General features: G+C 43.6%; 1 protein-coding gene across 3 annotated transcripts; it reads right to left on the bottom strand.

Moving 5' to 3' along the window:
- Positions 1 to 1,785: 1,785 nt before the first annotated feature.
- Positions 1,786 to 22,516, bottom strand: LOC309865867 (uncharacterized protein). 3 transcript variants are annotated; one of them, XM_082732809.1, is made up of 8 exons: positions 22,193 to 22,516; positions 21,082 to 21,170; positions 13,432 to 13,528; positions 12,885 to 12,973; positions 12,140 to 12,266; positions 6,949 to 7,044; positions 6,194 to 6,276; positions 1,786 to 5,473 (listed from the first exon to the last, which is right to left on the bottom strand). In XM_082732809.1, exons 3-8 carry the CDS (start codon positions 13,460 to 13,462, stop codon positions 4,691 to 4,693), a joined length of 1,209 nt encoding a protein of 402 aa, XP_082588935.1. In that variant the 5' UTR covers positions 13,463 to 13,528; positions 21,082 to 21,170; positions 22,193 to 22,516; the 3' UTR covers positions 1,786 to 4,690. The 3 variants fall into 3 exon arrangements, with proteins under 3 accessions (XP_082588935.1, XP_082588937.1, XP_082588936.1); XM_082732811.1 differs by lacking the exon at positions 21,082 to 21,170 and having other exon boundaries at positions 22,193 to 22,502; XM_082732810.1 differs by lacking the exons at positions 21,082 to 21,170; positions 22,193 to 22,516 and having other exon boundaries at positions 2,099 to 5,473; positions 13,432 to 15,314.
- Positions 22,517 to 27,133: the final 4,617 nt, after the last annotated feature.

The raw sequence follows: 27,133 nt of genomic DNA, 5'->3' as shown, positions 1-27,133 counted from the left end.
GGATAAGGGAGATACTTGCTAAAACTTCCATCATCAGATGGAACGCTCATGATGTTGGGGGTAACCTCCAACTCCAATCCAATCCAACACCACAGTGTTTTAGTCTTCTCTCTCTTCTTGTTTCTAACAGTGAAAAGCTTTCATGAGCTACATGTTTACTTATTCAACCCTAGTATACACATAAAAGTTTCACAATCACTAATCCACAACATTGTAAGAAACAAATTTTTGAACTGAAGTGCAGGATTTCTGGACTATTCTTTTTGTAGTCAGTCTCATGTATCTGGTCAAACTATAGCTTTCCAAAGTAAATTTGGTTTCCTTCCTTGTGGTTATGTTATTCATTACAGTTTAGTCTATTTTGCATTCCCTCTGCTACCTGGCAGATTATTATTTTTTTAAACGTACAGTAATATCCACTCTTCATGGTGTACATTTCTTTTTTTTTTTAAAGATTTTATTTATTTATTTGACAGAGAGAGATCACAAGTAGGCAGAGAGGCAGGCAGAGAGAGAGAGAGAAGGAAGCAGGCTCCCTGCTGAGCAGAGAGCCTGATGTGGGACTCGATCCCAGGACCCTGAGATCATGACCTGAGCCGAAGGCAGCGGCTCAACCCACTGAGCCACCCAGGCGCCCAATTCATGGTGTACATTTCTGTAGGTTTTGCCAAGTACATAGAGTTGTGTATCAATCAACAGTCACAAGAGATCAATCCCATCACTCCCAAATTCCTTTGCGCTGCCCCTTTGCTACCATCCCCTTGTCTTACTCCTTGCCCCTGAACATCATTGATTTGTTTTCCTTCCCTAGAGTTTTGTCTTTTCTCAGATGCCATACAATGGAATCATAGAATAAATGGTTTTTCATATTTGGCTGCTTTCCCTTAGCAAAATCAATCAATCAATCAAACTGAGGTATAATTTACATGCAATGCAATATACGCATCTTGAGTGTATAGTTTAATGTGCTGTGACAAATGCATACACTTAGGTAACCTATACTTCTTTTGAGAGGCAGAACATTCTCTTCACCCCGTCAAGTTCCCTCATGTCACATCTCAGTCAATCCCTGCTCCTTATCCCTCACCTCCACAACCTGAGTTTAGATGCAACCAATACTCTGATTTTTTTCTATCAGTTTTTTTTGCTGTTCTTAAAATTAACACAAATAGATTCATATAATATTTACTCTTTGTGTGGCTTATCTTGCTCAGTATATTCCTACAGTAAATTTTAATTAACTTATAATAGAAAATAAAATGTTTCCTATATACCAGAAGAATCATAAAAGCCTCATATATACGTTAACTAACTGAATCCTTAATACAAATCTACAAAGTAGGCATTTCATTGTTTCTATTTTACAGATGAAGAAATAATAGTTCTCGATCTGGGGTGGCCTTTCAGGGGTGTCACAAACTGAGGCAAAGGAATTAGGCATTTGCATGCCTTATATGAACTAGTCATTGGAATTGGGTTGCCCCTTGAGGGTGGACATAAACGTAGGTTTGGCGCCCTCCTTTGGCCCAAGAGAATTCCAGAGGGAATGGCAGGACAAGCCATTAGAACACTTCCACCAGTTGGAGGAATGAGTGACTTAGTCCTGAAAGAATCTGAGAAATATATCACTGTCACCATTATGGCCCAACACTTAATGCCACTTGGATACACTAGCTTCTTAAAAGTAAATGCACACAGGATTCTGGTTGGTCCTCTTAGTATCTGCATCTTGGCTGCAGAAACTTTCAGAGGAAGAACAGATTATAGACAGCTCTCAAAAGCAGCTTTTCATGGTGTTGCAACTGGTACTTTTTTTTAATGATTTGAGAGAGAAAGAGGGAGAGCGAGCGAGTGTCTTAAACAGTACCTGACATATACATTATACTCAATAGATAGACTAGATAGACCATGTTAAGAACATGGACTGCCTGGGTTCAAATCTGGGCTCCACCATTTACTAGCCAGGGAGCTCAGGCAAGTAACAGGAAACTACCATGTTAGTTTTCTCTACTGTAAAATGAGGACAATAACAGTATATATTTCCTTAAGCTTACATTGAGTACTAATATCCATAAGGCATTCAGAAGAGAGCCTCATCTACAGGAAGGACTATGTAAATATTTAGTCATTTATTAATGTACTGAAATAATCCAGTATAAAAAATGATCCAAATATAAGGAACAATTCACAAGAAAAAAACCTAATCCTGAATGTACTTGTACATCAAAATACATTAAGAAAGATGACAGAAATGACAAAAAAGTGTTAATCCATAACCCATAGCAGATGACTTTAATAACATATCTATCACTAAATAAATTTGAGGACAGAAATCTCAAAGTACATACTATATCTGAAAACACAATTAGCTTGAGTTTATGGGTACATACTCTACATCTAAAACTTAGAGAATAAACATTATTTTCAAAGAAACATGAAACACTTATAAAATGTGACCAACTAAGAGGCTTACCAGTTAGATATTGCATTTAGCTGGACAGGAACAGAACATCACCTCAAAAACAAACTAAAAAAAGGACTTTGGCTTTAACCAGTTAGAGGGATTTAATCATACAAGGACAAGTCTGGGAACAAGCAGTACAGAGCAGATACTGCCAATCAGAAGTTTTGGAGATGCCCATATCATTGCAATTTTTTGCTGCACTGTGGTTTTTGTTATCATGATCAAAATATAGCTCTTCCAACTCTTGGCCTGGAGTCCATTTCCAAGAGAAAGAATGGGTAAGATGAACAGGATACAGGTGAGGCAAACAAGCCAAATGATGTTCTCCCCAGTGACTTCTACCTACTTCTTATGGTCAGGAGAGTAAGGCAATACTCCTCTGGGCTTCAAAGAAGCCTTACAGATTATTTTCAATCCTGCTCATTGACAACTTGAACAACAATAAAAACATTTTTTAAAGTAAGTAAGTAGGGGACAATGGACATTGGGAAAGAAGCTAAACAAATTGCCATACTAGGGTAGAAAGGTAAAAAAAGAATCAGCATCAACTCCACTTACCTGACAATAACGCCTTTAAACTATTTAAAGTACACAGTAAATATAGCTTAATTTCCACTACGGTAAAGAATTTACTCAGGAGATATTCAGAAATGTCTTTCTGGATATGCTATGTACTAATATTTTTAAAGAGTAAATTATAGCAAACATATTACATACAAAACTATGGGACATAACTTAAGGTTTATTTTAGGGTACAGCTATAGATATATGTTTATACTAAAACAAAAGACTAAAAACTAACGAATGAGTGGCCCAATCTTAGGATGAGACACTGAGGAGGATGGCAATCCCACACTCACTATTCTTTCCAAACCCAGTTTATTTTGTGGCCACTCAGTTAAGAGCTGAGGCATCCTCAGACTGACTACTTTTCTAGGGTTTGCCTCCAATGTAGGTTCTCACAAATCAACAAAGAATCACTAAAAGATTTTTCAAAATTAATACACTCACAACTTTTGCATCCAGAAAAAACTTGGTATTTTTCCTAATGTAGGAGGTATTAGTCAAGGCATCCCCTTGATCTTTATATTCACAAGTGTCTGCAGGGAATTCTCAGCTTCCTAAGGAATGTGGAAAAATGACTTTTCCGGACTGATGACGTTCAACAGGACTCTCTCTCCGGGATAAATCCTCATGCTTCTTAGAAACTGAGAGGACATTCAAGGCTTTCCCACAGTAACTGTGTTCAGAATCTCTCCCCATCTTTTGCTCGGTAATGCGAACACTTGTGCTGAAGGGTTTTCCACATTCTTTCTACGAATATTCCTTGGTAGTGATTTCTCACATGGGCTCTCAGTGATGGGAGTCCGTGAAGGTTTCTGCATTCTGATGATCTTAAGGTTTTCTTAGTCTGAACTGTCGCACGACTCCCTAGAAATATCACAAAGGCTTTCCTACAGCTTTTGTCTTCTTCAGGTTTCTCCCCATAAGTAATCTTTTGTGGACGCTGGGGTGAGTCTGAGTTGCAAGCTTACCACAAAGATTGCACGCATGATGTTTCTCTCCAGAGTGAATTAACACGACTTATTAAAGGCTACTTCATATAGACTAGGTTAAAAGAACGAGAGTCCGCTAAAGGCTTTTCTTCACTGATTTCATGGCAAGCTTCTCAGATGGTTCCTTATGATCTGCTACTATACATACCCTGTGTAGTTTCTTCCCACACTGTGTGAGCAATACAGTCTGGAAGAAGTGATAACAGGTTCTTCCGAGGCTAGGTCAAAAAAGACAATGTGGCTTCTGCATTAGCGCTCCCATAGATCAAATGCTTTGGGAGGAACCTGCTGCTACATAATGAAGATACTTATAGCCCTGTGGAGAGTGAGGTAATGAAGGTTCCCTGCCAACAACTGGCCTTAATGTGCCAGACATGTGAGCTAGCCATCTTGGAAGAAGATTCTTCAGCAGTAAAGACTCAGATGAGCGTTGCTCCAGCTCACATCTTGGCCTCACCTCATGACAGCTCCTGAGCCAGAACTACGTAGCTAAGCCATTTCCAAATCCCTGACCTACAGAAACTGTGAGATAATTAACGTATGTTGTCTGAAGCCACTGTGCTTCGGAGGGAAATTTGTTATGTAGCAACAGCTAACTCATACATCTAGTGAGTTCCCATCAGTTGTCTGAGAATTAAGAAATCAATGAATGCTTTCCTAGTTATTGTATTCATATCCACCTATTATGTATTCTCTTGTGCACAGAAAGGTAAGAGTTAGTGGTGAAAGATTTTCCACAATGATTACATTCATAGGGTTTTTCTCCAGTGTGAGTTCTCACGTGTTTCTTAACAGCTGAGAGATTATTAAATGCTTTCCCACAGTTACTGCATTCATAGGGTTTCTCCCCAGTATGAATTCTCTTGTGCACAGTAAGAGAAAAGCTACTACTGAAGGATTTTCCACACTGATTACACTCATAGGGTTTTTCTCCAGTATGAGTTCTCATATGCTGTGTCAGATATGAGCTCTTTCTAAAGGTCTTCCCACAATTGTGGCACTCATAAGGTTTCTCCCCTGTATGAATACTATTGTGCCCAGTAAGGGAGGACCTTGTGCTGAAGGCCTTGCCACACTGATTACATTCATGGTGATTCTCTCTTGTATGAATTCTCTTGTGGCTTTTGAGATTGCAACTAGTGCGAAAAACATGGAAACACTGATTACATTCATAGGGTTTTTCTCCAGTGTGAATTCTCACATGCAGTCTAAGGGAAGAGGGATCATTGAAGGCTTTCCCACAGTCATTGCATTCATAGGGTTTCTCTCCATTATGTATTCTTTTATGAATAGTAAGGTAAGATCGACTGCTGAAGGATTTGCCACACTGATTACAGTCATAGGGTTTTTCTCCAGTATGAATTCTCTTGTGCTGAGTGAGGTTAGATTTTGTGCTGAAGACTTTAAAGCACTGGTTACATTCGTTGAGTTTCACTCCAAGATGATTTCTTTCCTGTTAATTGAGAGATGAATCATAACTATAATTTATAGTATTTTTAATATTCAATGAATTTTTATGCATACGAACTCTCTTTCCCAGGAATTCTGTTATATTATTACAATTGATGTTTTGGCTATTTTCAGTGCTTATATATGACTTCTGCCCGGTCTGAGCTTTTAGAAGTTATAAAAGATGGATGCTTTGCCACAATTCCTTATCATTATTCACAGAGCATCTTCTGATAAACTCTGATAAACCACTTTGCATTTCTTTTTTTTTTTTTTAAGGATTTTATTTATTTATTTGACAGGCAGAGATCATAAGTAGGCAGAGAGGCAGGCAAATAGAGAGAGAGGTAGAAGCAGGCTCCCTGCTGAGCAGAGAGCCCAATGTGGGGCTGGATCCCAGGACCCTGGGATCATGACCTGAGCTGAAGGCAGAGCCTTTAACCCACTGAGCCACCCAGGCGCCCCAACCACTTTGTATTTCAACAGCCAATATTCTGGTCACATTTAAGAAAATATTTACTTGTGGAAACTCCCAGTGATGAAACAAGTTTGGAGCCAACTTATAGTTTTCCCCAAATTCACAGCTTTTCACAGAATCTCTCCAGAGACACAATTTCCCATGGTGTATATGACTTTCCTTTAATGACTCTGTTTACTTTGCAACTTTTCTAACTTATTCTCCTACTGTGGAAAAAAATCCAGAAATCAGCCATATTAATCTTACCGCTTTTATACCACTGGAATGTTCTTTTCTAAAATCATGCTTCTTGGGAGTTAACCATTTGGCTTTAAGTACTGTCTCCAAATCTGGGGAAAAAAAAAAAAAAAAAAAAAAAGAAAAGAAATTTAAGTTGATGGAGAAAAGAAATAGTAAAGTGCACATATGAGTAAATGCAGACTCTCAGGGATCAGCATTTTGCCATGAAAGCGCAAGGAGTATGAAAATTGTAGATATTCAAAAAATGATTCTAAAAGGATTAAGACTAATCAGAGATTTAAGAAGAAGGGATTATCAGGAATGCAAAGTAGGAAGGCATTGAACAAAGTGCTCATATGAGATTTATTTAAAAAGGAAAAGGACTATTATAGCATTGTATGGTGACAGATGGTAGCTATACCTCTGGTGAGCATAGTACAACTTAAGAAACTTGTCAAATCATGACACTGTACACCTGAAACTAATGTGACATTGTATGCAATTACACTTTAATTAAAAAAAATGAAAAGAAATGTCTTTTTCCCCCCTGCCTCTGACTCCAAGGTAATGTATGAGATACTTAACAAAAGGCAAAAAAGAAAGAAAGAATGTACACAAGGAAGCTCATACCAAATGTTCTTGACCATCTTTGTCAGAGAAAAAGACACTGTATAAACTTCCCTGTTTGACGTTTCCCAAACGTTAATACTCCCATGCCCCAAATCACTGACCAGAGCTATTCCTCAAAATGACTCATATCCACCCGTCCACCTGATGCTCACCTGGACAGGTGCCTGGGAGAACTCCCCGCTCCTCTGTCACCACCTTGGCTTCTTGTTCCAATTGGGAGATCAGACTGGGTTTATCAACGTGATACCCTATTCACAGAGAAAAGACAGAAGATGTTGGGTGACTGTACAGGTGACAAGCAACCCCATGAAACTGGAGCCAACAATTCTGAAGATGATCAAGTATGGCTTTTGCAGCAGTGGAATAACTACACATAAATTGTAATGAATATAGTAACTCCCAAGAAATAAAAATTCAAGCACACCCAATACCCAAGTGACAGGACATACACTGTCCCAAAGTCCATGTCTAAGTTTACATACATACTTTAGAAGCCCCAAAACTTTTAACCATGGAGAATGTAAAGTCAGAGTAAGGAACAGCTATTCAGTTCACAGGGAAGGCATCAGACAGAAAGTGCCATGAGGGCGGGGACCACATCTGTCTCATTCATCACTGTATTCCTAACCCCAGCATAGACCCAGGGGCACAGAAGTGCTTCAGAAAGACTGGTGAGAAGAGACAATAGTGAAAACTGAGGGATACTGAACCAACAGTCCCGAACTCTAAAGAATAACCTGGGGAAAGCCATCAGAATCAACTTTATCAGAACTTTGGAAACTTATCAAAAGTTCATAGCAACTTGGAAATTGTTTACTCAAGGACAACAACCAGCTGACATTTTCACTGACCCCTGTCTCATCCTCTATTCCCTGCTTTGGCTGCAACCTTGAAGATGAGAGCCCACATTCCTAGTACCAGAGGGAGCAGGATGGATCTTATTCCAAAGTTCTGTGGTTGTTTTGATCTTTCTGAAGGTTTGGCTCCAAGGGCTTGACTTTATTTATCTAATCTCGAATTCTCCAAGGGCTGAGCTGGGTACTCAGTGGGGATGTACTGAATACATTTCAAGGAAAATATATTAGCCACCACTGCCTGAGGCCTATGATAAATATATCATAGGAAAACAAAAGACTGTCCAAGAAACTTGGGAGGAAAAATATGGAATAAGATGTTCTGGGGAATTTTTAAAAGTTGCCCCTCCCCCCCAAAAAAGTTGCCCTCCCATTTCTTTGAATCTAGAAGGCTAGGATTGGGCACATGCTCAGAAAAGACCTGAAACAGCACTAAGTCCTCAGCTTTGGCTGATCTTTAAGTTCTGCACAAGCAGAAAGTGAAGATTATGGCAGAGTTGTAAACTGCCTGCTGATGTGAAGGTATGTTCCCAAACACACACATGGAACACATCTGCAGAGACAATAGGTTTTTACTTTTTGTTCCAAGCCTTTAAAAAAATCTTTAACCATGAAGTTAACAAAATAGTTTTCTGGGACTACACATGACAAGTACGGACATTACAAAATTAGTTCAGGAGTATCATTAAACATATATACAACAAGCAACAACAACAAATTTTGGTGATGGGGAAAAGCCTGATTCCAGAATTCCCATACAATAATGTTCCAAATGTCCATTTTGCAACAACAATATTTTGAGGCAGGAAAAGAAATAAAAGTGTGGCCCATTACAGGGAAAAAAAAAAAAAAAATTCCCCTCTGAGGAAGCCCAGCCGTTAGACTTAGTAGTCAAGGAATTGAAATCAACTATTTTAAAGTATGCTCAAAGACGAAAAGAAAACTGTGTATAAAGAATAAAGGAAACCATAAAGATGAATTCTCATAAAATAGAACACATGTTAAAGAAACAGAAATTACAAAAAGAACCTACATAGAAATTTTGGAGTTGAAAAGTACAAAAACTAAAATGAAAGAAAGTCAGAAGAGCTGTTGAGCGGCAGATATTGGCAGGAAGAAGAAAGACTCCATAAGCATGAAGACAGGACAATTTCTATTACCTCAATGGAAGAAGAGAAAGAAAAAAAATGAAAAAAAAAAATAAAACACCCAAAACAAAAAACTTGAACAGAGCCCTAAAGACCTGTGAATACCATCAAACATACCAACAGACACATCATGGGAGTTCCTTAAGTGGAGAAGAGAATGAGGTAGAAAGAATATTTGAAGAAATAATGGCCAAAAACTTCCAAAAAAACTGATGAAAAACACAAATGGACACAACCAAGAAGTTTAAGAAACCTCAAGTAGGCTAAACTGAGACACAGAGATTACTAGCACGTCTATCCTACAAGAAATGCTAATGGGAGGCTTTCAGGCTGAAATGAAAGGATAATGGGTATTAACTCAAATCACACAAAGAAACAGAGAATCGGATAAATGAAAATACGTAAACCAAGAATAATTATATTTTTGGTTTGAGATTCTCTTCTTTTTCTTACATGACTTACAAGAGAAATGCCTAAGCCCATAATTATGAATCTATGTTAATTGGCACAGAAGGCATAAACATGCAATTTGTGACAAAGCAATATAAAGGGAGTGTTTGTGTGCAAACACCAATACAAGAGCAAAAATTTTGTATGCTGTTGACACAAAGTTGGTACTAAACCAAAACAGACTGCTGTAAGTTAAAATGTTAATTGCAGTTCCGCAGGACAACTATGAAAAAAAATTAACTAAAACACACAAAAAAATGACAGGACATCCAAATGGTCCCCTAGAAAACATCTAACACAAAAATAATAATGAAAGAACTAAGGAACAAAAATGGTATAAGACATGTAGAAAATAGCAAAATGGCGTATGTGGGTCTTTATCAGTAACTATCTTAAATGTAGATGGATTAATCTGTCCAAATAAAAGGCAGATTTTGGCAGAACAGATAAGAAATATCCAATTATATGTTATCCATGAAAGACTCAATTTACATCCAAACACACTAAGAGGTTGAAAGTCAACGGATGGAAAGATATATTCCAAGCAGAGAGCAACCAAAAGATAATGTAGCTACATTAATTTCAGGCAAAACAGACTTTAAGATAAAAACTGTTATGAGACACAAAGATATTCTTTAATGATAAAAAGGTAATTCATCCAGAAGATGTAGCAATTACAGACTAATAAAAACAGAATTCTACAGTACTAGATTTCAAACTGACATAACTGAAGGGAGAAAGATGGAGAGTTCTATAATAGTTGCAGACTTGAACATCCCACTTTGAACAATGGGTAGAACAACTAGTTAGAAGGTTAACAAGGAAAAGGAGGACTTAAACAATCCTACAAACTCACCAGACCTAACAGACATATAAAATATTCCGCTCCACCACAGAATACACTTTCATCCATATACATATGGAACCTCCTGATCAGACAGACCATATGTTAGGCCATAAAATGAGACTGAATAAATTTAAAAGCAGTGAAATCATAGAAAGTATTTTCTCTGAATATAATAGAATCAAATAAAAAAATCAGTGACAGAAAGATGTGTCTTGGAAAACTTGATACTGTTAAGGTGACAATACTTACCAAAGTGATATACTGATTCAGCACAATCAGCACCAAAACTCCAACAGCTCTTACTTGAATAAATGGACAAAGTTGACCCTAAAATTCATGTGGATTTTCCAAGGATCTCAAATAGAGGAGTCTTGAAAAGGAACAAAATAGGAATTCTCACAATTCCTGACATCAAAACTTAGGTCAAAGCTGGAGTACTAGACACGCCACAGCACCAGCACAAGGAGACACAGAGATTAACAGAACAGGATTGAGTGAGCATAAACCCATATGTCTGTGGTCATTTCAATTGTCAAAAAACAATTCAATGGGGGAAAAAACAGTCTCCTACAGAAGTGGACATTGCTGCTATAAGCACTGGGGTACAGGTGTCCCTCTGAACCAGAAATTTCGTACCCTCTGGATATATACTGTTGATAGGGTAGCTCTGTTTTTAACTTTTTGAGGAATCTCCACCCTGTTTTCCAGAGTGGGTATACCAGTTAGCCTTCCCACCAACAGAGCAAGATGGTTCCCCTTTCTCCATATCCTCACAAACACCTGTTTCTTGTGTTATTGATTTTCGCCATTCTGACAAGGAAAGTGCGGTGGTACCTCACTGTGGTTTTGATGTGTGTTTCCCTGATGCTGAGTGATGCTGAGCACTTTTTCATGTGTTTGTTGGCCATCTGGATTTCTTTGGAAAAATATGATTTCACTCATATGTGGAATTTAAGAAACAAAACGAACAAGCAACGGCGGAGGGGAAGAGACACAGAAACCCAGAAACAGACTTAACTATGAAGAACTCTGGTGTGTCAAAGGACACAAATAAAATCAAGACACACCACCACATGGGAGAAATTATTTCCGAATCATATTTTGGATAAGGAATCAGCGTTCACGATATATGACCAATCTTTATAGTCCAAGAACAAAAGATAAACAACCGAATTTCAAATGGGCTTGAGCAGACACTTCTCCACAGAAGACCTACAAACCGCCGACTACTTCGTGAAAAAGTGCTCAAGTCATTGGTGATGAGGGCAATGCAAATCAAAACCACCACGGAATCCCCCTTCGCAACCATGAGGATGGCCACCCCCGGAAAAACAAATGTTGGGGGGATGCAGGGAAACGAGAGCCCTCACACCTCCGCGCAGGTGCCATGGAAAATGGTGCGCAGCTCCCCAAAAGGCTAAACATGGTAACGCATGATGCAGCCTTCCCCTCCCAGACCCGTACCCAGCAAAAGCAGAAACACGTGGAAAGGACAGCCTGGACACAAATATTCACAGCAGCGCTGTTTGCAACAGCTGGTCAGTGTGAAACCACCAAATGCTTATCAACCAATGAATGAATTTTAAAAATGTGCATGTGATTCAGACACGATGAGGAATAATGAGCTGGTACAGGCCATGCCATAGCTGGACCTTGAACGACTATGCTGCCGAAAGCAAGAAGCCAGACAAAAGAGATCAGATCTTGGGGAATACGATGAAATGAACTGTTCTCAACAGGCGCGGCCACAGAAACAGGAGGCAAACTAGTGGCTGCCGGAGGGGGGGCAGGGGGAAAGGTACCGGGTACTAAGCACTTCCGGGGGCGGGGCTGAGAGGGGCTGACACTGTTCCCCATTTGGACAGTGTTCTAGCTGCAGGGCAATGCCAATGCAGCAAAAGCTGCTGCGCGGTACACTTTAGAATAGTTACAATGGTGAATTTTATGGTATGGGAATGTTATGACAATTAAAAAAAAAAAAAGGACAAAAGGAAGTCTTGTCACCTGAGTCATTCAATAAATGCAGGGCTGAGGCGGGGCTTACCCAGGGATGCCAGGTTCCTGCAGTTCTCCCGCATCACGTCTCTGTACAGTGTTCTCTGAGAGGGGTCCAGCAGTGCCCACTCCTCCTGCGTGAACTCCACGGCCACATCCTCGAAGGTCACCAAGTCCTGAGCCATCACAAGAATCGAGGCTTAGCCAAGAACTTCCCCCACCAAGTTGATAAGGGGACAGGAACAGAAACGGGGAACCCCAAGCTTAAGATACACGGGCAGGGTTCTGAGCTGTGCTCTCCACTGCTTCTGGGCTCAGCCTGCAGTGCTCCTCTCCTGTCTACTGACGCTCACTGCCAAGGTGAAATGTACCTCTAACACATAGGTGAGTCCCTTATTCCCGGGAGACTGTGAAATCCTGCAGTCTTATCTCCCTCAGTCTCGGGGTTAAGCATAGGCCTGGGACGTGGCAGATGCCAGAGAAATACTTGGTAAATGAATGAGTGATTTCCTCACCGCCACCATTAATCACTTGAGTCTAGGACACTTGAGTTTACCTTCCCCTTAAAATTCTCAGTGGAACAGGACGTAGCCAGTGACCGTGGAGGAAGCTTTGCCGCGTAGAAAATGTTGACAAACACGGCCGCTGGCTGGGCAGCCCCTCATCCCCATCAGATGCCCGGAGACCCTGCGCTGTCCGAGGCCTGGTTTGGCTGTGGGGCTCCAGGTCACTGAGAGATAATCCGACCGCTGATCAAGGGAATGATGATCTGGAAAAAGGAGTATGTGACTCACCGGTAACCAGCTTGTCAGGAAGCCATGCACCGACCCTTCCTCCTTTGTGCATCCTTTTTGAGGAGAGGCTGAGAACAGGGAAGGCTGAGCTGGAGAAAGAGAAATGAATCCGAGGAGGTCGGGATGGCTCTGTATTCTAGCACTCACCTGTGTGGGGGCTTGCCCACCTACCTGTAACTGACCATACCCCAACACACACACACACACGCACATGCACACGCATGCACACACAGCTTTCACAGGAGGCAGAGCAGAGCCCTGTCTCACCAAGGCCAAGACTCTTACTGCACTGGAGGAAAAGGCGAGAGTTCTCATTTCACAGTGGAGGAAACTGAAGTTCAAGGGCCAGCACTGTTATTTTATCAAGTTTACAGAAAGAATTTGAGGCATAATTCAAAAACTCCCATATTCACCACACAGGTGACATCTTCACAGTCGCCCAAACCAGCAACACCCGAAATCCCAAGAACCACATGGGGCCCCTGTGATTCCCGCTCTGTGGTGCACGGGCCTTTAATGCTTGGACTCTGGGGACCCCCGAGCTTACCACAAGTGGGGGACAGAACCACAGCCTCCATCCTGTGACTCAGACAGAGAACCCGGACGCTCCTCCTCTCGTCCCCACTGCGCACGCAGGCCAGGTTCTGGAAGAAACGGGGAAACAGGAGCCTTCACAGCCTCTCTCCCTCCCCAGGCTACCGAGGACGGACCTGTCGCAGCCTGCCCACCGTGTCCTCCTTGGAAGCGCACGTGGGGTCTCCAGTCCCGGGTCTTTACTTTGCTCAGAAGGGGATGAACGCAGGGCATGTGAAGGCAGAACTTGTCCTCTTGTCCTAACCGGTACGACCATCATGGGCCTGCGCCGCCCCCATGGAATCCTCAGGCTCACCGAGTCTCAGGGCACGTTCTTCCCATCCAAGTGCTTGTCGCACACACAGCCCCAGCTGCGACCCTTTACCAGCTGGACACGCTGGCACCTGCCTCCCATCAGTCCTTCCCCCGCCAGTCCCACCACCGTCAGATGACGTCAGAGGGCGAGCGGATGACCCTCGCTGGGTAGGACGTCAGAGGGCAAGCGGATAACTCTCACTGCGTTGCGAGGTTCCCCCATCCTCGCCGGCCGCACCTTCCTTCGCCTCCCAGACGTGCCCTTGTTCACTCCGCGTCTCTCTACCACACAAAGGACTCGGTCCAGCCACTCTCCTGCTCCTCAGGCAAGCCCTGTCCTCCCTTCCTGCTTCCCCCGCTTGGATCTCACGGATCTCATCTCTCCGCCCACCCTCACGCCTGCCCAGCAGTGCTCCCACCAGGCGTGATTCCAAACCTCTGCCTGCTCTGTCGTGCTGCCACCTCTAGGGCAACACGGTCACAAACACGCAGAGCCCCTGACCCTGCGCGGCACCCTGTACGGCCGTGCAGCTCCCTACCCGCCCACCTGCTCCCATCTCATTACGCCCCACATGCCCTCCCTTCTTCCCTCCAGAGGAACCAGCTTCCTAAATGGTCCTCGGTGACCCAAGCCTCCTGGTGTCCACACCCACCTGCGTGAGGCTGATCCGCGTGACAAGAGTACCCAGGAGGTGACTCGGAGAGGAACTGAGGCTTCCCTCCGACAGCAGCACCGGTGTGCCGGCCTGGAAGCCAACTGCCTTGGCAGAGAACCCTCAGCGCCCGGCAAGACTTCAGATTGCTGCAGCCCCAGTGGACATCCCGCCGGCAACTCATCAAGTCCCTGAGCTAGAACCTTCTAGCTGAGCTGTTCTGAATTCCTGAACCACAAAAACCATGAGAGATGCCACATGATCATTATTGTCTTCAGTCGCTGAGATTTGGGACAATCTGTCGGGGGACAACAGATAAGAAACACACCCTCGCTTGCAGCAGCTGGTCCTGCCTCTTACTTCTCAGAGTAACATTCACGGGAGGAACTCTACCTGCCCACGTAGCACACCCCCCCTCTCCAGCGGCCACATGCACCACGGTTCCTGCCCTCCCTCCTGTTCCAGACTCGAGCTGCCCCCGTTCGGTATCAGGTCAGGGTCTGCGGCTCTGTTCTGGGCTCTGTCCCGCCTGCTGTTCGAGGAGCTGCGCACAACGGACTGTCTCATGCCTGTCCTGCCCTTCCGGCCCTACCACTCTACTGGACCCTTTCTTACACCGTGGAAACCCGATGCAGTGTTTTTCAGTAGTGAAATCAATCTATCTTCCGTTTTCTCTCTTTTACTACCCAGCCCCTCGCTCTCTGATCCCAGGCACAGGGGCTCGCTCTGACTCATTTCCTCGCATCCCACCTCCTCCTCAGCCCAGAACCCTCTGGTTTTCACTACTACCATTTCAAGGACATGACCCTTGGTGGAACCTCCCCCGATCTCCTATCTTACTTTTAATAACAGAGATGCACACAGCAACTACACAGATAACTTTTTTTTTTTTTTTTTTTAAACCTGTCAGATCAACAGACCTAGTGGACCACATCTCCTCTTGGCAAGCCTGTCTGGACAGGCACGCTCATACACTGCTGGACATAATTCCCAAGGAAGGAAAATTGCCAGCTGCAGGCAAAATGCGGCAACATTTACCCCTTCCGGGCCAACCACAATCTAGGAACCTATCTCAGGATACACAAATACTAAAGGACAAGGACACAAATACTAAAGGTCAAGGGTGTGATGATACACCCCGGCCTTATTTAGAATATCAAAGGACCATCAATAGGGAAGCAGCTCAATGAACTAGGGACTACCCACAGAATGAAGAAACTCTCCCAGCCAAAAAAGAAACAGATGATCTCTAGGTATTGATAGACATTCTCATCTCCAATAAGTTTAAGTGAAAAAAAAATTAAATTAGAATTAAGTGAATTTAAAAATTTTAAACTAAATTAAAATTAAGTGAAAAAAAAAAGTTTCAAAGCAGTGTCATCCCTATAAAAAGGGATGTTTCCTAGGGAACGAATGCCTCCTTTCCCTGGAGTTCGGGAATCAAATGTAACTATCTAGAACCGAGCTTCTTGAGGTCTGTGTGCCCTCCCTGCACCCAACGGATCAACGCAATAAAGGCTGCTGAGTGTGAGCAGGGAGGGGAACCTGGGACACTAAGAGTCTGGGCCGGGTGGAGGGAGAGTTCAGGGCCTCTTTGCCTCCTGGGCCTGTGCGGACAGATTACCGCCCCCTGTCCCAAAGGTGTCCAGACTCCACTCCTCAGAATCTGTGAACGTGTGAGCTTCCACGCACAAGGGATTGTGGAGCTGTGATTAAGGTAAGGCTCCCGAGATGCGGACAGTATCCAGAATTAAACGGGTGAGCCCAAGGTCATCACAAGAGGCCTTACAAGAGGGAGGTAAGATGGTCAGGTCAGAGAAGGCGCTGGGATGATGGAAGCAGGAGTCAGAGAAAGAGGCTGGAAGCTGCTACCTACCTACACCGCCCCGCCCTGACGACAGAGGCAGGAGCCACAAGCCAAGGAAGGCAGGTGACCTCTATGAGATTGTAAGGGCCTATTTAGCCAGAGCAATTCCATCCGATTAAACAGTAATTTTGTTGTTTATGCAGTAAAACTTAAACTGATAATCTCCCCCTCACCCCCCATGCCCCAGGACTTCCTGAAAAGCAAGTCCGGGAAACCAGTCCCAGGTAACAAAGCCCAAATACAAGGGCGGGTCAGGCCAGGTGGAGACATCTGATCAGTGGGGGCACACACTGTCTCCCTAGCTACCAAAGAATGTGGGCCCCACCTTTTGGGCGCCAATTCTGACCAAGGTGATAGGCTAGTTCAAATAGCTACTATAGAATAAATTGTGATTCAGTTGGTCACTTGTGTGTGACCGAGCATGACTGTGCAGCTTTCTCTGTGTGTTGCAATCCCATCGGTCACCTGTGTGTGGCCAGGCTCAACCACATGGCCCTTGCCCTTTAAAAGTTAGCCGGTAAGGCTGGGAGGGGTGGTCCTCTCTTTAAGAGGCAGCTCTGACGGGTTGGTTTGATTCTTGATGCTTGGCATGAAATAAAGCTTTGCTTGACTTTTGCATTGTATCAATCAGTCTCGTTCCTTTGATTACGGACCCATCAAGATGGAAAAGACACAGGAAAGGAGTCTCCCCTAGAGCCTCTGGAAGGAATGCAGCCCTGATGACCACTGAGGATCTGCCTTCCAGAATGGGAGAAGAAATCCGTGTTGCTGTCCGAGTCTCCGGTCATTTGTTCCAGCAGCCACAGACCACTGCTGTGGAGCCTCCTTCCCTTCTGCAGCGGCAGGGTGTCTCCTTTCTCCCCACCAGAGACCCGATCTGCACTTTGGAAGAGCCCAGTCACAGATGAGCCATGAGAGGGCTGGGATCCAGCCGCTCCTGGAGCCCCTAAGGAAAAGCAGGCTAAACAGATACCTGGGGCACTTTCAGGTTCTGAGGACCCCATCAGAGTCTTCTGGCAGGTGACATGTCACAGGAGGGCAGAGGGGTCTGTGCTCAGTTTAGAGATTCAGTGACGCCTGCAGCGGATGCATGTCCATGCTGGAAGAAGGTTGGAGAGGATGGGCCACCTGGAGCCAGTGCTGCCCAGCAGAACTTTCTGGGATGCCAGAGATGTCCTCTAACTCTGCTCTGTCCAGCTGGTAGCTACAGCCACATGTGGATACTGAGCCCTTGAAATGTGGCCAGGACGAATGAAAAAAAAAAAAAAAATGAAATTCTGATTGTGTTTCTTATTGGTTTCATTGAAATAGCTACAGGTGACTCGTGGTTCCCGCAGTAGACAGGGAAGCCGTGGACTGCTCAGGCATGACTTCTTCCAGGATGCGGAGGAGGGGGCCTATGAGTGGCAAAGCAGGATGAAAGCATGGGCCTGGGTGAGGGGGAGGCCTGCAGGTTCGCATGGACAGGAGCTGGGGGCAGAGGAAGGGCCCGGTACCATCTGACAAACGCAAGCACGAATGAAAGCATCGTTTCAATTTCTCAGTTCTGAACTCCCGGGTCTCCTCTTCGCACTTCTTTCCTACTCCACAACCACCATCCGGGCTTAGGGAACCATCACCTTATCCCTTCACTTCCTCTTACCATGCCCGGTCTTGCGTCTGAAGTCTTCCTTCTGAATCCTGAAGTCCATTTTAATCCACATGCACAGACCAAAGGTGAATCACGTCCTCCCAGTGCTCACATCGCTACCATGTCCTCTACTAGCCTGAGAGCAGAGTCCAATCTAAGACCTGACCTAGTCCAGCCTGCCCTGCTCTGTGCTCCCCACTTTGCTGGCTCGGCTTAGCCATTCAGGTCTTCCTAGCTCATGGAGGACACAAGGCTCTCTCCTGCTCTGGGGTTGTCTTTATGCCTCAGCCCTGAAGGTCAATATCAGCCCTTCTCAAGGCCTCCCTGTTCCCTCGACTGAGTTCTATGTGCCAAGATCCCACATCACTCCTGTCATGAGTTGTTTAAAATCACAATTCCTGGGGGCCTGGGTGGCTCAGTCGGTTAAGGGTCCTCCTTCGGCTCAGGTCATGATCCTGGAGTTCCAGGATTGAGCCCCACACTGGGCTTCCTGCTCAGTGGTGAGTCTGCTTCTCCCTCTGCCTGTCACCCTGCTTGTGCTCTCTCTAATAAATAAATAAAATCTTAAAAACAAGTAAAATTAAAAAAGTGGACTTTTGGAACTCCATCAGGATCAAAAGCTTTTGCACAGCAAAAGAAATAGTCAACAAAACGAAGAGGCAACTCATGGAATGGGAGAAGATATTTGCAAATGATACTACAGAAAAAGGGCTGATTTCCAAGATCTATTAAGAACTCTTCAAACTCAACACCCCCAAAACTGATAATCATGTAAAAAAAAATGGGCATAAGACATGAACAGACACTTCTCCAAAGACATACAAATGTCTAACACATGAAAAAACGTTCATCATCATTAGCCATCAGGGAAATTCAAATCAAAACCACAGTGAGGTATCACCTTACACCAGTTAGAAGGGCCAAAATCAGCAAGACAGTAAACAACAAGTGTTGGAGAGGATGTGGAGAAAGTGGAACCCTCTTACACAGTTGGTGGGAATGCAAGTTGGTGTAAGCACTTTGGAAAACAGTGTGGAGATTCCTCAAAAAATTAAAAATAGAGCTTCCTTATGACCCTGCAGTTGCACTACTAGGTATTTACCCCAAAGATACAGATGGAGTGAAAAGAAGGGCCATCTGTACCCCAATGTTCATAGCAGCAATGGCCACAATCGCCAAACTGTGGAAAGAACCAAGATGCTTTTCAACAGACAAATGGATAAAGAGGTTATGGTCCATATACACAATTGAGTATTATGCCTCCATCAGAAAGGATGAATACCCAACTTTTGTATCAACACAGACGGGACTGGAGGAGATTATGCTGAGTGAAATAAGTCAAGCAGAGAGAGTCAATTATCATATGGTTTCACTTACTCATGGAGCATAAGGAATAACATGGAGGACATTAGGAGAAGGAAAGGAAAAGTGAATTGGGGGAAATCGGAGGAGGACACGAACTATGAGAGACTGTGGACTCTGAGAAACAAACTGATTGAGAGTTTTGGGGGGGCTGGGTGAGCCTGGTGGTGGGTATTAAGGAGGGCATGGATTGCATGGAGCACTGGGAGTGGTGCATAAACAACGAAATCTTGGAATACTGAAAAAAACACAGAATTAAATTAAAACAATTAAGTAATTTTAATTCCCTATTTAATTCTAATTCCCTATTAGAATCTAAGTTCCATGAAGGCAGAACAAGGTCAGTCTGGCTCTCCAGGTCTCTGTTATCTGACCCAGGGCCTGGCTCACAGAGAGCATGAGCCACGCTGGTTTGTCTAGAACTGTCCTGGTTTGAACACTAAATGTCCTGTGTCCTGGTAAGCCTCTCAGTTTCAAATAAACAAGGAGGGTTGCTCGCCATAAACTGTGCACTCAAAGAATATCTATTGCATGACAAATAAACACTCTCTTCCAAAACATTACAGGAAATCTAGAGTAAAATTGGGACACACGTGCACCCATACATGGAATTAGTAAAACCCAACAACAGAAGACTACTTAACAGGATCCTCTGTAACATCAATTACCAGACTGTTATTTCAGAAAAGTTTTTTTTTCTTTTAAAGATTTCATTTATTTATTTTAGAGAGAGCACAAGTGAGAGAGATCACAGAGGGAAAAGGAGAAGCAGACTCCCGCCTGAGCGGAGAGCTGATGTGGGGCTCAATCCCAGGACCCTGTGATCATGACCTGAGCCGAAGGCAGATGCTTAACCCATTTAGGCACCCAGGCGCCTCTATTTCAGAAAACTTTTAAGAAATAAAAGTTAATTCCTGCCAGAAGGCAAGGTAGAGAGGATAGTCTGTGGAAACAAGTGCCCTACCTTCAACACACAAGTTGTTGGGTATTCCTCTAAATAATGTTAAATCTGATTATGAAAAAAAAAATCCATTGCTGGTCAATTCAATTTTAAATTTCTGTTACTAACAGAAAGAAGTTCAAAGAATTTTTCCCCCAGATGTCCATATATTTTTAATCCTTGTGGAGCATTTATAGGGCTTTAGATTTCAAACTGAATGGGTCTCGGGAACGCTGCTGAGAAGTCCTGCTAATCTTTAGTGGGAGAACTTGTAATATTACGTATGCATGTAAAAGTTTTATATATTTATCCTTACATATAAAATCCTGAAATTTTTAGTAGGACAGAATGCAAGAAAATCTGTATTTCTCTACCATTACATTTAGTGATTTACATATTTGTTTACTGTGTCCTTGTTTGCATATAAATGTATTTATTGCCTTATTTCCACACACATAACCACACTCACCTTAGTATCTTTCCTTTGAACATAATCCATCAAACATACAAATAATTTTTCTTAAGATACCCTCACTCGGGCATCTGGGTACCTCAGTGGGTTAAAGCCTCTGCCTTCGGCTGAGGTTGGCTCAGGTCATGATCCCAGGGTCCTGGGATAGAGCCCCGCATCCGCATCTGGCTCTCTGCTCAGCGGGGAGCCTGCCTCCTCCTCTCTCTCTGCCTACTTGTGATCTCTGTCTGTCAAATAAATAAATAAAATCTTTAAAGAAAAAAAAAAATACCCTCACTCTTAGCAGCTCTTCGTGTTTACAGCCTGAGCACAGGGAAGCCCATCAACAGCTCATCTGCACAATGGAGGCTTCTGGAACCTGTTACAAGTTCCTCATGGTCCTCACCTGGTCACAAAAATCCACAGATCAGTGAGGCTGGTGGACCCTGAAGCTGGTTTTAACACAAATTTGAGTTCAAGAGAGGCTTTTCTTGTCTGGGGGGAAAAAAAAAAAGACACAAAGATCGTTTTTGAGGCCTTTTTATAGAGAGTAATTGTTCATGGATAAATAGACCACCCATCCGTCTTTTTTTTTTTTTTCATTTATTTAAAGTGTAAATTTTGGCAGTGACTGGATTTACCAGATTCCCGACCAGCCATCTGCACCCCAAGTGGAAGAAAGCAGCATCATACTGTGTGTGCATCAGACTTACTCAACTCATCTTGCTGGATAAAGATTTTATGGTGACTATATATACACTTTATGTTTTTTTAATTAAAAAAAAAAAAGATTTTATTTATTTATTTATTTGCGAGAGAGGAGGGGAGGAGGAGCGGAAGGGGAGGGCGAGGGAGGGAGAAGCAAGGAGCCCAGAGGGTTGCTGGATCCCAGGACCCTGAGATCCTGTGACCCCAGTGAAACCCCGGGGTCTGACGCTTAACCGACTGAGCCACCCAGGCGCTCAAAGATGCCAGACACTTTCAACCGGGCTTGTCACTTAGGGGGCGGTAAGTGACTCAGCTGACTTTGAAACAATTTCCACGGCTGACCCAGGATTTCAGAGGTGTGGGGGCCCTACAGCACGAAGTCCCGAGCCCGGCACTACAGATTAGGCATCGTCTTTTGGAGGAGGGGTGCTGCTCCGTGCACCGTAAGACGCTGAGCTGCAACCCCGGCCTCCGCCCGCTAGAAGCTAGCTGCGCCTCCCCACACCCCCATTAGTACAACCAAAACAATGCCTCCAGACATTGCTCAAAGTCGCCTGCGGGGGCAAAACCAGCCCTCAGAGGTGGGGGGGGGGGCAGTGCCCGGAGTCGGGAGACACCGGCTTGGGACCGACCTGAGGAAACAGCCCAGGGGAGGAAACGGGACTCCGGCTGGGGACAGACGGACGCGGGGACGCCAGAGCCCGTGCCTGGAAATGTCGCGGCCCGTGCCCCTCCCTGGGCGCCGACCGGAAGCCCCGGACCGCCCGCCGCGCTCCGAGTCCGGCCCCTCGCCCCGAGGCCAAACATACCACGTGAAACCGGTCCCCCGGGGAAGAGCGCACTCCCCACGCAGCAACCACCCGAGGCTTCTTCCACGGCACCGCCCCACGCTTCCGCTTCCGGTCTCGGGCTGGTCGCCTCGCGCCCCAGTTCCGGTCTCTGTGGAGCCGCCGCGGAGAGGGAAGTTTAGGGGATCTGAGTTGGGTCGGGCGGGGTCGACCGCCGCGTATCGCCGCCGCCGGCCAGGATTTCTGGGTCAGTGAGGGAGGGACCCACCGCCCCGGGCAGGGTTAGCACCGGGAACGGAGACCAGCCCTAAGGGGCGGGGCTGTGGGCAGTACCAGGTCTGGGGGGTGCGGCTGTGGGCGGGAACAGCGAGAGGGCGGGCGGGCAGGTGGGCGGTGACAAGCTCTGGGGCGTGGCAATGGGCGGGGTCGTAGTCGAGGGGAGGTACGGCGGGCGGAGACCAATTCCAGGGGCAAGAATGTGGCCGAAATAAGCTTGGCGGGAGGGACTGTGGGAGGAAATCAGCTCCGGGGGCGCGGCTGGAGGCGGGGCTTCACGTGTACCTCTGGACTGCACTAGCAACAGGATGCATAAGAAAATTTTCTGCAATCTTTCCTCCACGTTTACACAGCCTCACACAATCCTAAAGAAGGACTTGTACGTAGTTAGGGCTTTTATTTTTTTGTGCATGTTTGCTGTCTTAATTTCTTTAAAAATGGATTATGTATGCACATAGCTCTACAACTTGCCTTAGAGATCTAATGCTCTTTTAAAAATTTTGGTGGGACAGAGAGGGTACTAGTTCATAGATTACACATACAGGAAAACTTTAAAAAACGATACAGAGGAGCGCCTGGGTGGTTCAGTCAGTTAAGTGTCTGCCTTCGGCTCAGGTCATGATCTAGGGTCCTGGGATGGAGCCCCAGGTCGAGTTCCCCGGTCAGCAAGGGGTCTGCTTATCCCTCTCCCTCTGCCTGCCACTCCCCTTGCTTGTGCTCTCTCTCTCTCTGTCAAATAAATAAATAAAATCTTTTGAAAAAGATGCAGAGTCAGTAAAATATCCTCACTCCCAGCACTGTTTCCCAGTCCTTTGCCCAGAGGTAAATATTCTTTCCTCCTCTATCCTTTTAGATATAGGTGTATATGTATGCGTATGTTTATGCTCAATCCCAAAAGGGATGTCGGCGAGTAAAACCTGGAACTGATAAACTGTCCCATGCACCTGAATCTACAGAAAAGAGATTTAAATTTCTGGTGGAGAGGGATAAACCAGAGATGAACTGATAGGAAAAAAGAAAAGAAAGAAAAGTTCACAATTTAAAAGGTCAAGACAAAAAATGAGAAAGAGAATGTTTTCATCATATCCTACCTGGTGTGTCAACAGATAAGATTCATATGTCATAAGGTGCTAAACATTTATGTAATAAAACAATAAACATCAAAATTGGTTTCTCATAATTAATTATATTGGGTAAGGGAAATTATGTTTTAAGATATGTAAGAGAACTACATGCAATTTTTTTCAGAAAAATTATTGGAAAAAGTCAAAAGCTGAAAAATGAAAACACTGTATAAGGGGCTAATTTAAAAATACAGAGTTATAATTTACAATAAACAAGTTGTTTCTGAGAGTCAGAAGTGAGGAGGATAGATTTTCATTGTAAGACTCTAAGTATTATTTAAGATATAGATATATAGACAGACAGAAACACACACATACATGCATAGAAGCCTGAATTTGTATTCCAAAGGGATCATCAAACTGTTAGAAGAATTCATAAAAGTGATCCACTTTGCAACAACAGAATATATTTTGAAAATTTCAGTCTTCAAGCATAAAAAAAGCTATAATCATCCTTGTGGAAAAATGAATACAGCATTACTTTCCAATGCACATGATGATAAGCATGTTATGTATATCACTACAGAGTATTTTCACAGGAAATCTATAAGGAAGATGCTATTATCTACCTACATTTTACAGATGAGGGAACTGATAGCAGCATATTGCTAAAAGTTTCATATTTCATTGAAATCTAATAGATATTGTCTCATTTTAAAATTGCTTATTGGGGCGCCTGGGTGGCTCAGTGGGTTAAGCTGCTGCCTTCGGCTCAGGTCATGATCTCAGGGTCCTGGGATCGAGTCCCGCATCGGGCTCTCTGCTCAGCAGGGAGCCTGCTTCCCTTTCTCTCTCTCTGCCTGCCTCTCTGTCTACTGTGATCTCTCTCTGTCAAATAAATAAATAAAATCTTAAAAAAAATAAAATTGCTTATTGAATTCTTTTTTCATTAATAAAACAATATGTGCTATTCTAACAAGCAAAGGGTATGTAAAAATGATTTAGTAAAACTACAGTTTTCTTTGGATATAGTTAAGTATATAGCAATCACTTTATTATTTTTCTGCTCTCTGCCTCACATCTAGGAAGCTACTTCCTATCCTAAAGATTTACTAGAAAACTACTAAATAAGAATTAGGAAACCCTTATATCATATGCAAACTTCCTGAACCCCACAAAGAGCCATTATGGAAAAATATTTGGTGAAAAAATCTTAAATTATTAATGAATTGATATCAACACAAATTACAATGAGGCAAGATTTATTTGAAGAGTAGCAAATATTTAAACTTTAGAAATTTAGAAAGGTACTTTGTTACATTAGATGATGTATATAAGAATATTTTTTTCAATCTCACTGAGTGCCAGGAAAACATTTGAGAAAATGCACTGCAGCAGTATTTACAATATCCAAGAGATGGAAATGACCTAAATGTACATTGCTGGATGAAAGAATAAAGAAAATGTGATGTGTTCATACAATGGAATATTATTTGTCTTAAAAGAGAAGGAAATCCCGTCATATGCTACAACATGTGTGAATTTGAGAGCACCATGCTAAATGAAATGAACCAGTTACAAAATGACAAATACTACATGATTCCACTTATATGAGAACCCTAAAGTAGTCAAACTCATAGGAACGAAGATAAATGGTGGAGGCCAAGGCTGGGGGTGGGGATTGATGGGGAATTGTTTGGTGTGTGTAGAAGCTTCGGTCATGTGGGCTGATTTGGGGTGATTCTAAGGCTCTGTTGCAGGACAACATGCATGTGATTAATAATATTGTAATATACACTTGGCAATTGTTGTCAGGATGAGTTTTATGTGATGGGTCTTTTTTCCATGATAGAAATATTTTGAGAAACGCAATATCCATTTCTAATACAGAACTCACAGAATGGAAAGGCCTTTCTTAATTTGGAAAACACTAAAAGGGCATTAAGACCTGTAGGAATTTCCTGGGGCTGCCAAAGCAGTCTTGCATACTGGGTGGCTTGAACAACAGAAATTTATTTTCTCAGTTGGGAGGCTTGAATTCTGAGGTCAGTGTGTCACCAGAGTTGTTCCCTTTTCAGGATCATGAGGGAAGACTCTATTTCAGTCCTCTCTCCTCAGCTTGTAGATAGCTGTCTTCTCCCTCTGTCTTCACATGGCCTTCTTGCTGTCCACAACTTTGTCCAAATTTCCACTTCTAGTAAAGATACCAGTCACTTGGGTTGGGTCTGTTCTGTTGACCCCATTTTAACTTAATTAACTCTATAAAGACTTTATCTTCAAATGCATTCTGAGATAAGAGAGTTAGGGCTTCAACTTAGTAATTGTGGGGCGAGGGGATGGTGAACACTTCAGCCCAAAGCCATCACTAATGGTTACGGAGTGGAACAACTCCCAATCTGTATGAGACCAGGCCAAGGATATCCGCAGCATCATTAATGTTCCTAATGACAAAATAATCTTCCCAGGAAAACCTGGAGGTTCTACTCACAATTTGGTTTCTATTTTATTTATTTTTTTAGAGAGAGTTCACAAGCCAGGGAGGGGCAGAGAGAGGGGGAGAGAATCTCAAGCAGACTCCCTGCTGAGCACTGAGCACTACATAGGGCTCAATGTCACGACCCTGAGATCATGACCTAAGCCAAAATCAAGAGTCAGACACTTAATGGACTAAACTACCCAGGCATCCCATCACAATTTGATTTATAATCAATAAGCTTATCATGGTGACTGCATAAATAGCTTTTTATACTTGAGGATAACACATTGTGTTCTAATAGATAAAAACAACTCCTTTATTAGATCAACAAAAACATGAAAACTATGAAGCAAAAACTTAGGAACAAAAAAGAAATACTCAAGAAGTAAAGAAAAAAAAGGTGGCTCCAGTTTTGGGACAAGATGATATAGACTCACTTTCCCCTGTTTCTCCCTGCTAAACATAACCTAAAGTCTTGGGAAAAAATCAGCAAATAACTGTATGAAGACCAAAAAATGGAAAGAGGAAGGTGGACTGGCTAAGGACCTCAGCACTTGAGGAATGACACAGTGACAAGTTCCTTACATTTTTTAAGAGTTTTCCATTTACCCAATTCTGATCACCAGAGATGCCTGCAAGTTGGAATCACCAACAGACCCAGGCAAAATAAAAGCCCTTAGACAAGCACATTCTCTTTGACTACAGGGTCAGGTCATGGAAAACTCAGCAGGGCAAGAACATTTATTTTTTACCATACCCACCCTACCCCACCCAGAGTCTGTGCTGTCAGTGGGAATTGAGTGGGGAGTAATAGACACCTATCTCCTACCATCAATATCAGGCAGCCTAGGCAGGCACTTTCTTAACCTGGTGACTTAGTCTCTACTGACTCCCTGATTCAGCAGCAACAAATGCCCCAGGAAGACACTTTTCTGTGCCACCAGCAGCATCAACAAAGAGCAAGTCAGACACTTGGGACTCTTGCCACCCATTGGGCAACAGCAGGCATCCCAGGTGGGTGCTTTCCTATTCCACTGGCAACATCAGTGGGCACAGAGTTGGGAGTCTTTTTTATTGTCTCCCACTGGTGCAGTAGAAGATAGCTTGCTGGATCAGTGTCAGGGGAAAATGCATAGGAAGTCTGGT

The sequence above is a fragment of the Mustela nivalis genome, assembly GCF_964662115.1.
Source record: "Mustela nivalis genome assembly, chromosome: 1".
Lineage (NCBI taxonomy): Eukaryota > Metazoa > Chordata > Mammalia > Carnivora > Mustelidae > Mustela > Mustela nivalis.
The sequence above is the reverse complement of the archived record's forward strand: the minus strand, read 5'-3'. Positions and strand labels throughout refer to the sequence as shown.